The 12513-nt window shown below is 42.5% G+C and overlaps 1 protein-coding gene across 1 annotated transcript in view; it reads right to left on the reverse strand.

Moving 5' to 3' along the window:
* FBXO47 (F-box protein 47) overlaps positions 1 to 12513 on the reverse strand; it is a gene marked incomplete at its 3' end in the record, with an annotated part of 44115 nt that overhangs the window by 7926 nt on the left and 23676 nt on the right. Inside the window, exons 5-6 of the mRNA XM_080714051.1 lie at positions 1310 to 1486; positions 737 to 759 (exon numbers count right to left, since the gene is read on the reverse strand). Coding sequence (XP_080570177.1) covers positions 737 to 759; positions 1310 to 1486 — 200 coding nt within the window. The remainder of the gene's footprint in view (positions 1 to 736; positions 760 to 1309; positions 1487 to 12513) is intronic.

The raw sequence follows: 12513 nt of genomic DNA on the forward strand, positions 1-12513 counted from the left end.
TCTTAAACCAGCGAGGCTGGCTTAGAACTTGTGCGATCCTCCTGTCTCTGCCTCCCAAGTGCAGGGATTACAAGCATGCGCCACCACGCCTGGTTTACATAACAAAATTTTAATCCTAGATTGATTCACTGCTCCTATTCAACTAACTTTATTCATTTATTTATCTATTTATTTACTTATTTATTTACTTACTTACTTACTTACTGGTTCTGGGGATTCAATCCAGGAGCATTCTACCTACAAGATATACTCCAGCCTAATTTTATTTATTTATTCATTTATTTATTTATTTTTGTGGTACTGGGGGGTGAAACCCAGGGGCTTTTCTACCTACAGGCTATACTCCCAGACCTATTTTATACTTTATTTGGAAACAGGGTTTCACTAAGTTGCTGAGAGCCACACTAAGTAGCTGAATCTGGCTTCGAACCTGTGAGATCCTCCTGTCTTGGCCTCCCAAGTGCTGAGATTACAAGTGTGCACCACCACGCCCGGCTTATTTATTTATTTTGTGGTACTGGGGATTGAACCCTGAGGCATCTGCCTCTGAGCTACACTCCCAGCCCTATTTTTTCTTCTTTATTTTGAAAGAGGGTCTCACTAAGTTGAGGAAGGCCTTGCTAAGTAGCTGAGTCTGGACACGAATCGCGATCCTCCTGTCTCCACCTCCCAAGTACTGGGATTACAGACATGTATCACCATGCCTGGTTTACTCAACATACTTTAAACAGGTTACCTCCTGATATAAGTCAATGTAGACTAAAGAAATGCATGATGATTTCAATATTTAAGCAAAAATTAGAGGCAGAAAACTGCACTATTAGTCCCTTCCAACAGAAGACATAACCTTGAGTTAAGATAATATTTGAAATTGAAAAGTAGCCAGGTATGGTGACACTTGTAATCCTAGTCTTGGGAGGCTGAGACAGGAGAATCATAGGTTTGTTGCCAGTCTCAGCTACTTAGTGTGGCCCTTTCAAAATAAAGAATAAAAAATAGAACGGGTAGTATAGCTTAGTGGTAGAATGCCCCCGGGGTTCAATCCCCAGTACAGAAAACAAACAAAACTGAAAAGCAACTATTTCTGGTAAACCAGGGAGGACAGAAATATTTTGTTGGTGGCCTATAACAGAATTATTTCTGCCTTGAAGCTTAGGTTATGCACAAGTTAATGCAGTATACAACTATGAAATCATGAACACAGTTTAATCATTAGAAATGGTGAAAATGAGCAGCTGCAAAAGGATAGATAGGCTTCCTAAAGTGCAAGTAATTAGCCAGTTAATTAACCTGGAAAATGAATGCTTACCATCCTGAGGAGATGTTGGCCCAAAGATGACATAGAGTAATCTTGCTTGATTCACCATTGGCCATGGCTTCAATATTCGGGTCAACCAAAAGGCAGAATCACTTCGATGTGTCCAGTGATCAAGCAGGACATTCCTACAGAACAGTCTAATCCTTAACTCCAGTTTTCTGGCACTTCCTAAGAAGCAAAAGAATTGTAAACCCTTTTTTAAAGAGGCGGATCGAATAGCAGCAGTGGGATCGCACATTGGATCATGATCACAGCAACATGTGAACCATGTGGTTAAGACAGTGATCATACTGCATTAGGGAGGCTGAGACAGGAGGGGCTGAGTTCGTGGACAGCTTCAGCTACTTAGCGAGGCCCTCTGCAACTCAGTGAGACCCTGTTTCAAAATAAAGAATAAAAAGCTGGGCGTGGTGGCACACACTTGTAATCCCAGCATTCGGGAGGCTGAGACAGGAGGATCTGGGTTCATGGACAGTTTCAGCTACTTAGTGAGGGCCCTTTGCAACTCAATGAGATCCTGCTTCAAAATAAATATTAAAAAAAAAATAGGGCAGGGGGTGTGTAGCTCAGAGGTAGACTGCCCCTGGGTTCCATTCCCAGTAATGCAAAAAAAAAAAAAAAAAAAATATATATATATATATATATATATATATATATATATATATGGATGGGGGGGAGAGGGAGGGAGAGAGGGCTCATAAACTGAGTAAATAAGAAATCACCAGGAGATTATCTGTTCTTGCCAGGCATGGTGGCACATGCCTTCAATCCAAATGACTGGCAGAAGTGTTGCAAGGTTTTCATTTTTGTTTTAGCACTACTGGGGATATTGAACCCAGGGGCATTTTATCTCTGAGTACACACTCATACCTATTTTATTTTATATATATATATATATATTTTTTTTTTTTTTTTGTGATACTGGGGATGGAACCCAGGGGCATTCTACCTCCAAACTACACCCCCAGTCCTATTTTTTATTCTTTTTTTTGAAACAGGGTCTTTGAGTTGCAAAGGGCCTCACTAAGTAGCTGAGGCTGCCTGTGAACTGCGATTCTCCTGTGTCAGCCTTCCAAATGCTGGATTACAAGCGTGCGCCACCATACTCAGCTTTAGTTTTTATTTTGAAACAGGGTCTTGCTAAATTGCTCAGGGCCTCCCTAAGTAGCTGAGGCTAGCTATGAACCTGCGATCCTCCTGTCTCAGCCTCCCAAATATTGGGATTACAAGTGTATGCCACCATGCCTAGCTGTAGTATTTCAAGTTTGAGGCCATCCTGGGAATTTAGAGACATCCTGTCTCAAAAAATAATAATCATAAATTGTTGGGGATGTGGCTCAATGGTAGAGTTCCCTTGGGTTCAATACTTAGTACTGAAAGAAAAAGAGATTATCTACTTTTTAAAATTTTCAGTACTGGGGATGGAACCTAGGGGCATTCTACCTCTGAGCTACACCCCCAGCTCTATTTTTTTATTCTTTACTTTGAAACAAGGTCTCAGTAAGTTGTAGAAGGCCTCACTAAGGAGCTGAGGCTGTCTGCAAACCACGATCCTCCTGTCTCAGTTTCCCAAATGCTGGGATTATAAGCATGCGCCACCATGCCCGGCAAGATTATCTATTCTTTTTTTTTTTTTTTTTGGGTGGTACTGGGGGTGGAACCCAGAGGCTTTCTACCTCCGAACTATACTCCCAGACCTATTTTATACTTTATTTGGAGACAGGGTCTCACTAAGTTGCTGAGAGCCTCACTAAGTAGATGAGGCTGGCTTCGAACCTGCGAGATCCTCCTGTCTCAACCTCCCAAGCGCGGGGATTACAAGCGTGCACCACCACGCCCGGCAAGATTATCTATTCTTAAAAGGCCCTTTTTTTGGTGGTACTGGGGGTTGAACTCAAGGGCATTTTACCTCTGAGCAATACCTTAAGAGCATTTTACCTCTGAGCAACACCTCAGCCTTTTTATTTTAATTTTATTTATTTATTTATTTTTGTGTGTGTGGTGCTGGGGATGAAATCTAGGGGCCTTCTACCTCCATACTCCCAGACCTATTTTATATTTTATTTGGAAACAGGGTCTCACTAAGTTGCTGAAAGCCTCACTAAGTAGCTGAGGCTGGCTTCGAACCTGTGCGATCCTCCTGTCTCAGCCTCCCAAGCCTGGGGATTACAAGCATGTACCACAACGCCTGGCAGCCTTTTTTATTTTTGAAACAGGATCTCAAAAATTGCTGAGGCTGGCCTTGAATTTGTAATCTTCCTGCCTCATCCTCCCATTTACTGGGATTATAGGAGTGCACTCCCATGTCTGGATCAATTCCTCCATATATCTTTAATTTTCCCCCTCTTGGTAACTGGAAATTGAACCCAGGGATGTTCTACCTCCGAGCTATACCTCCAACCCTATTTGTGTGTGTGTGTGGGGGGTACTGGAGGTGGAACCCAGGGGCTTTCTACCTCCAGGCTATGCTCTCAGACTCATTTTATACTTTATTTGGAAACAGGGTCTCACTAAATTGCTGAGGTCTTCACTCAGTGGCTGAGGCTGGCTTCGAACCTGTGCGATCCTCCTGTCTCAGCCTCCCAAGCTCTGGGGTTACAAGCATGCTCCACTATGCCCAGATCTAACCCTATTTTTTATTCTTTATTTTGAAACAGGATCTCACTGATTTGCAAAGGACCTCACTAAGTAGTTGAGTCTGTCAGCGAACTGCGATCCTCCTGTAATCCCCAAATGCTGGGATTACAAGTGTGCGCCAGCACGCGTGGCTTATTTTTTTATTTTGAAACACGGTTGTACTAAGTTGCTGAGGCTGGCCTCAAACCTACAATTCTCCTGTACAAAGAATCTACAATTCTGTCCTAAATACTGGGATTATAAGCATGTGTCCCAGGTCTGATTTTCAATTCCCTAATTAAAGTGTACAATTTGAAGTTGAGCATGGTGGTGCATGCTTATAATCACAGTACTTGGGAGGATGAGACAGGAAGATCACAGGTTCAAGGACAGACTCAGCAAATAGTGACTTTCATCAACCTAGCAAGACCTGTTTCAAAATAAAAATTAAAAAAAAAAAAAACAGGGCTGGGGTATATCTCAAAGGTAGAATGCCCATGGGTTCAATCCTCAATATCACAAAGTAATAATAAATAAAGTGTGCAATTTGAGTTGTGTGTGATGGGTATACCTGTATTCTAGTACTTGAGAAGTTGAGAAAGGAGGACTGCAGGTTTGATAGCCTCAGCAACTTAGGGAGGCCCTTAACAATTTAGTGAGACTCTGTTTCAAAATAAAAAATAAAAAGGGCTGTGGACGTAGCTCAGAGGTAGAATGCCCCGAATTTAATTCCACAAAAGTAAATAAATAAATATAGTTAAGGTGTACAATATAAGCTGGAGATGTAGTTCAATAGTGGAGCATGTGCTTAGTATTCATGAAGCCTTGGGTTCAATCCCTAGCACCAAAAAAATAAAAGAAAGCTTTTTGTTTTGTTTTGTTGTGGTACTGGGGATTGAACCCAGGGGCAGCCTACCTCTGAGCTACACTCCCAGCCCTACATTCCATTCTTTATTTTGAAACAAGGTCTCACTAAGTTGCAGAGGGCCTCACTAAGAAGCTGAAGCTGGCTGTGAACCTGAGATCCTCCTGTCTCAGCCTCCCAAGCACTGGGATTACAAATGTGCGCCACCACACCAAGTTTAGAAAGTGAATTTTTTTGGCATTATTAATTTTTGTTGTGTGTGGTACTGAAGTTTGAATCCAGGAGCATTATTAATTTTTTTTTTGTGTGTGGTACTAGAGTTTAAACCCAAGTTACACCCAACCCAGGGGCACTCTACCTCCAAAGCTATACCCCTAACTCTTTTTATTTTATTTTATTTTATTTTATTTTATTTTATTTTATTTTATTTTGGTAGTACTGGGGATGGAACCCAGGAGCCTTCTACCTCTGGGCTACATTTACAGACCTATTTTTTATATTTTATTTGGAAACAGGGTCTCTTAAACCAGCTGAGGCTGGCTTCGAACCTATGCGATCCTCCTGTCTCAGCCTCCCAAGCGCAGGGATTACAAGCATACACCACCACACCCGGCTTTATTTTTTGTTTTAAAACAAGGTCATTCTGTGTGTGTGTGTGTGTGTGTGTGTGTGTGTGTGTGTGTGTGGTGTGGTACTGGGAGTGAAACCCAAGGGCTTTCTACCTCCGGGCTATACTCCCAGAACTATTTTCTATTTTATTTGGAAACAGGGTCTCACTAAGTTGCTGAGAGCCTCACTAAGTAGCTGAGGCTGGCTTTGAACCTGTGAGAGCCTCCTGTCTCAGCCTCCCAAGCACGGGGATTACAAGCGTGCGCCACCACGCCCAGAAAAAACATGGTTATTCTAGGTTGCTGATAGTCTCACTAAATTGCTGAGGTTGGTCTCAAATCTGTAATCCTCTTATCTAAGCTTTCCATGTACTGAGATTATAGGCATGCACCACCCTGCCCAGCTTCACATTATTATTATTATTGTGTGTATGGTACTGGGGATATAACCCAGGGGCAGTCTACTCTGAGCTACACCCCTAGCCCTCTTTTTTATTTTCTATTTTGAAATAGGGTCTAAGTTGCGGAGGGTCTCACCAGGTTGCTGAGACTGCTGCAAACTTGTGATCCTCCTGTCTTAGCCTACCAAGTACTGAATTACAAGCATGTACCATGATACCTGGCTGGGGATGGAACCCATGGGCATTCTACCTCTAAGCTACACTCCCAGCTCTATTTTTTATTCTTTATTTTGAAACAGGGTCTCACTGAGTCGCAGAGGGCCTATGTAGTAGCTGAGGCTGTCCTTGTACTGTACGTTTTCTTTCTCAGCCTCCCAAATACTAGGATTACAAGTGTGCGCCACCACGCCCAGCTACATTATTATTATTATTATTATTTTTTGGTGGTACTGGGGTTCCTGGAAGCCCTTCTACCTCCGGGCTACACTCCCAGACCTATTTTATATTTTTGAAACAGGGTCTTTTACACCAGCACGGCTGGCTTCGAAGCTGCGCAATCCTCCTGTCTCCACCTCCCAAGTGTGGGGATTACAAGCGTGCGCCACCACGCCTGGCTACATTATTAATTTTTTTTAATTAAAAAAAAATTTTTTGGTGGTACTGGGGGTGGAACCCAGGGGCTTTCTACCTCCGGGCTATACTCCCAGACCTATTTTATATTTTTTGAATTTGGAAACAGGGTCTCACTAAGTTGCTGAGAGCCTCACTAAGTAGCTGAGGCTGGTTTTGAACCTGTGTGATCCTCCTGTCTCAGCCTCCCAAGCACGGGGATTACAAGCGTGTGCCACCACGTCCGGCTAATTTTTTTAAACTGTGTAGTTGGAACTGTGTAGTTGGAGCCAGGTGTGGCAGCGTATACTTGTAATCTCAGTACTTGGGAGGCTGAGACAGGAAGATCACAGGTTTGCAGCCAACTTCAGCTACTCAGTGAAGTCCTCCACAATTCAGTGAGACCCTGCTTCAAAATAAAGAATAAAAAATAGGCTGTGGGGTAGCTCAGAGGTAGAATGCCCCTGGGTTCAATCCCCAGTTCTACAAAAACAAAAAACAAACATAAAAACTGTGTAGTTGGAGTGGGGTGGCACGTGCCTGCAATCTCAGTACTTGGGAGGCTGAGACAGGAGAACTACAGGTTCAAGGTCCATCTCAGCAATTAAGTGAGGCCCTCAGCAATTTAGCAAGAGTGGTAAATATATGTAATCTGTCATTTGAGCCATTTTTTAAAAACATGTAAGTCTGGAACATCAATTACATTCACAATGTTCTTGAACAATCATCACTATCTATTTCCAAGACTTTTTTTTTTTATCACCCTAAATACAAATTCTGTAACAATTAAGCAATAACCTCCCATTCCTCCCCGAAACTATCCACACCTCCTGCTCCCTCTCTTGGTAACCTCCAATCTACTTTCTGCTTTTGTCTGCTTTTGTCCAATCTACTTTGTCTGCTCTAGGTACATCATGTACATAAAATCATGCGATATTTGTCTTTTTGCTCCTGACTTCTTCCACTTATCATAATGTTTTCAAGGTTCATCTCTATGGTAGCATATATCACATTTTGTTCATCCATTGATCTATTGATAAACACTTAAGTTTTCTACCTTTTAGCTTTTGTGAATAATGCTGAAATGAACATTAGTATATGAGTATCTGAGCAAATCCTCTGGTTTCAGTTCCATTACAAACCTATCTAGGAGTGGATTTATTGGCTCGTGTGAGAGTCTATGTTTAGCTTTTTGAGGGAAAGCCAACGTGTTTTCCAAGGCAGCTACACCATTTTACAGTTTATATTCCATTCACATGTAGATAAAACAACTGTAAATGGAAACTCTAGAGCTGGAGATGTAACTCTGTGGCAGAGCACTTGCCTAGCATGTTCGAGGTCCTGGATTTGACCCTTAACACAGCAAAAAGTTTACTAATGATCTAAAGCCATACATAGTAAGCACCTCTGGTGTGTCAGGCCAAATAATCCAAGTCTCATGTTTAGAGGAGAAAGATTATTACAGGCCTGGGGAGATCAGGAAAAACTTTATTGAGGAGGTGAGGTGAACTGAGTCTTATAGAGAGTGATGGTATTTCAGGAAAATGAAACTGAATGAATAAAAGGTACTGAGATACAATAGTATAAAGAGTGTTTGAGACAGAGTTAGAGAAAGCAATATGCTTATGTCAAGTCAATATAAAAAATTGGACCATAAATTTGAATAAGTAAGCCAGGTGTGATGGTGTATGCCTATAATTCCAGTACTTGGGAAGCTGAGAAAGGAGGATCCCAGGTTCACAGCCAGCCTTAACAACTTAAGTGAGGCCCTCTGCAACTTAGTGAGACCTTGTTTCAAAAATAAAAAATAAGCCGGGCATGGTGGTGCACGCTTGTGATCCCAGCATTCAGGAGGCTGAGATCGGAGGATCACGGTTCGTGGACAGCCTCAGCTACTTAGGCCCTCCGCGACTCAGTGAGACCCGGTTTCAAAATAAAGAATAAAAAATTGGGCAGGGGGTGTAGCTCGGAGGTCAAATGCCTCTGGGTTCCAGCCCCAGACACGCAAAAATAAATAAATAAATAAATAAAAAAGAAAAAGCCGGACGTGGTGGCACATGCTTGTAATCTCAGCATTTGTGAGGCTGAGACAGGAAGACTGCGGTTCGCAGACAGCCTCAACTACTTAGTGAGGCCCTTTGCAACAAACACAGTGAGACCCTGTTTCAAAATAAAGAATAAAAAAAAAGCTGGTCGTGGTGGCGCACGCTTGTAATCCCAGCATTCGGGAGGCTGAGACTGAAGGATCGCGGTTCGTGGACAGCCTCAGCTACTTAGTGAGGCCCTCTGCAGCTCAGTGAGACCTGGTTTCAAAATAAAGAATAGAAAATAGGGCAGGGGGTGTAGCCTGGAGGTCGAATGCCCCTGGCGTTCCATCCCCAGACCTGCAAAAAAAAAAAAAAGAAAAAAAGAAAAAAAGAAAAAAATAGGGCTGGGGATTGTGGTTTGGAGGTAGAATGCCCTGGATTCAATCCCCAGTGCCTCAAAATCAATCAATTAGCCAGGCGTGGTGGCACATGCTTGTAATCCCCGCACTTGGGAGGCTGAGACAGGAGGATCACACAGGTTCAAAGCCAGCCTCAGCTACTTAGTGAGGCTCTCAGCAACTTAGTGAGACCCTGTTTCCAAATAAAATAGAAAATAGGTCTGGGAGTATAGCCCGGAGGTAGAAAGCCCCTGGGTTCCACTCCCAGTACCACACAAAAAAAATCAATCAATCAATCAATCAATCAATCAATCAATGTAGATTGGAACCAAAAAGTGAGGGGCAATGTAAATTTTCTTTGTGTATATGGTACTGAGGATTGAACCCAGGTGTGGTCTACCTCCAAGCTACAGCCCTAGCCCTTTTTATTTATTTATTTTTGAACTGGTCTCACTAAGTTACTAAGGCTCTCTTCAAACCTATAATTCTTCTGTCTGAGCCTTCCAAATACTGAGATTATATCCATATGCCACCATATCCAGTTCACATTTTTGGGGGGCGGTGGGGATTGAACCCAGGGGCCATTCTATTTCCAAACTACACCCCCAGCCTTATTTATTGATTTATTTATTGTGGTAATGTGGCTTGAACCCAGAGGTACTGTATATCTGAGCTATACTCTGAGGCCTTTTTTTTTTTTTTTTTTCCGGTACTGGGGATTGGACCCAGGGGCTAACTCCGAGCTACACCCCCAACTCCATTTTTTTATTCCTTATTTTGAGACAGGGTCTCACTGAGTTGCAAGGGCCTCTCATTATGTAGCTGAGGCTGGCCGAGAACCCAGATCCTCCTGTCTCAGCCTCCCAAATGCTGGGATTACAAGTGTGCCCCACCATGCCCGGCTTCTCAGCCCTTTTTTATTTTTCACTTGGAGATGGGTCTTGCTAAATTGCTGAACACCTCACTAAATTGCTGAGGATGTCTTCAAACCTGCAATCCTCCTGTCTTAACATTCCAAGTACTGGGATTACAGGTGTGTGCCACAATGCCTAGATAGATAGATGGATGGATGAATGGATGGATGGATGGATGGATGGATGGATGGATGGATGGATGGATCTCAGGGAAATTCTACCTCTGAGCTACACCCCCAACCCTATTATTTTTTCTTCTTAATTTTGAAACAGGGTCTCATTGAGTTGCAAAGAGCTTCACTAAGTAGCTAAGGCCACAAACTGTGTCTCAGTCTCCCAAATGCTGGGATTACAAGCATGTGCCACCACAGTTGTCTTATATTTTTGTTTTTTTGAAACAGGATCTCACTAAGTTGCTGAGACTGGTCTTGAACTTGCCATGATCCTGTCTCAGCCACCCAAGTACTGAGAATTGAACCTAGCCCATCCACCTCTGAGCTATACCTCCATTATATCATCAGCTATATCTTGAGCTTTAAGTATGTATGTATGTATGTATGTATGTATTTATTTGCGGGTCTGGGGATGGAACCCAGGAGTATTCGACCTCCAAGATACACCCCCTGCCCTATTTTTTATTCTTTATTTTGAAACAGGGTCTCACTGAGTTGCAGAGGGCCTCACTAAGTAGTAGCTGAGGCTGTCTGCGAACCGCGATCCTCTGGTCTCAGCCTCCCGAATGCTGGGATTACAAGTATGCGCCACCATGCCCGGCTATTTATTTATTTACTTACTTATTTATGGTACTGGGGATGAAATCTAGGGTCATTCTACCTCCAAGCTACCCAGCCCTATTTTTTATTCTTTATTTTGAAACAGGGTCTCACTGAGTTGCAAAGGGTCTCACTAAGTAGCTGAGGTTGTCCATGAACCATGATCCTCATGTCTCAGCTTACCAAATGCTGGGATTGCAAGCATGCGCCACTATACCTAGTTTTTGAACTTGTTACAGTTTTTTAACTTGTTGAACCTTTACAATCACATGATCTAGTTGCTTAATCATATTCTTTCATTCATTCATTCATATATTCTCTCATGTGAATAGTTCATGTATATGGATATATATGCATATCTATCAATATATGCCACTATATGTAGCATTCTACCTCTGTGCTATAGCCCCAGCCTTAATTAATTAATTAATTGGTAGTATTGGGATTGAACACAGGGACATTCTGCTTCTGAGCTACATCCCAACCCAACTTTTTGTTCTTTAATTAATTTATTTACTTATTTTGCAATACCAGGGATGGAACCCAGGGGAATTCTGCCACCGAGGTACACCCCAGTCCTATTTTTTATTCTTTTACTTTTAAACGGGGTCTCACTGAGTTGCAAAGGGTCTCACTAAGTAGCTGAGGTTTTCCATGAACCACAATCCTCTTGTCTCAGCTTCCCAAATATTGGGGTTACAAGCATGCACCATCACACCCGGCTATTCTTTATTTGAAACAGGGTCTCACTAAATTATGAAGGGCCTCACAAGTTGTTGTAGCTGGCCATGAACCTGCGATCCTCCTGCTCTCAGCCTCCTAAGAGCTGAGATTACAAGTGTGTGCTACTACACCTGGCTCTTATAGTTTTTTTTTGTTTTTGTTTTTGTTTTTGTTTTTTTTGGTACTGGGGATGAAACCCAGGGGCATTCTACCTCCGAACTACACCCAAGTCCTATTTTTTTTTTTTTTAAATAGGGTCTCACTAAGTTGCAAAGGGCCTCAATAAGTAGCTGAAGTTGGTTGTAAAACCGGATCCTCCTGTCTCAGCCTCCCAAATGCTGGGAATTACAAGCATGAGCCACCACAGGTGGCTTAATTTCTTATTTATTTTTAATTTTTTTGTGGTACTGGGGATGGAACCTAGAGGCATTCTACTTCCAAGCTACACTCCCAGCCTTATTATTATTATTATTATTATTATTATTATTATTATTTTTTTTTTTTTTTGTGGTACTGGGGTTCCTGGAAACCCTTCTACCCCTGGGCTGTGCTCCCAGACCTATTTTTATACTTTTTTAAATTTGGAAACAGGGTCTCTTAAGCCGGCATGTCTGGCTTTGAACCTGGGCCATCCTCCTGTCTCCACCTCCCAAGCATGGGGATTACAAACTTGCACCACCATGCCCAGCTCCCAGCCCTATTTTTTATTCTTTATTTTGAAACAAGGTTTCACTGAGTTGCAAAGGGCCTTACTAAGAAGCTGAGGCTGTCTGTGAACAACAGTTCTCCTATCTCAGCCTCTTGAATTCTGGGATTACAAACCTGGGCCACCACACCAGGTTTAGCAAGACTCTTCCAGGCGTGGTGGTACAGGCTTACGAGCACTTGGGAGGCGGAGACAGGAGGATCGCACAGGTTCAAAGCCAGCCTTGCTGGCTTAAGAGACCCTATTTCCAAATAAAAATATAAAAAAATAGGTGTCTGGGAGTATAGCCCAGAGGTAGAAGGGTTTCCAGGAACCCCAGTACCACCAAAAACAACAACAACAACAACAACAACAACAACAAAACAAACAAACAAACAAAAAAAACTAAAAAATAGGGCTGGTGGTATAGCTCAGAGGTACAATGCCCCTGAGTTCCAAAATTGAGATAGGAGGATTGCAGGTTCAATGCCAGTAGCAGTAGCTTAGTGAGACTGTTTCAAAAAATAAAATAAGAGCCTGGTGTGGTGTCACGTGCTTGCTGTAATCCTAGTAACT

Source organism: Muscardinus avellanarius (assembly GCF_963383645.1).
Source record: "Muscardinus avellanarius genome assembly, chromosome: 16".
NCBI classification, from domain to species: domain Eukaryota; kingdom Metazoa; phylum Chordata; class Mammalia; order Rodentia; family Gliridae; genus Muscardinus; species Muscardinus avellanarius.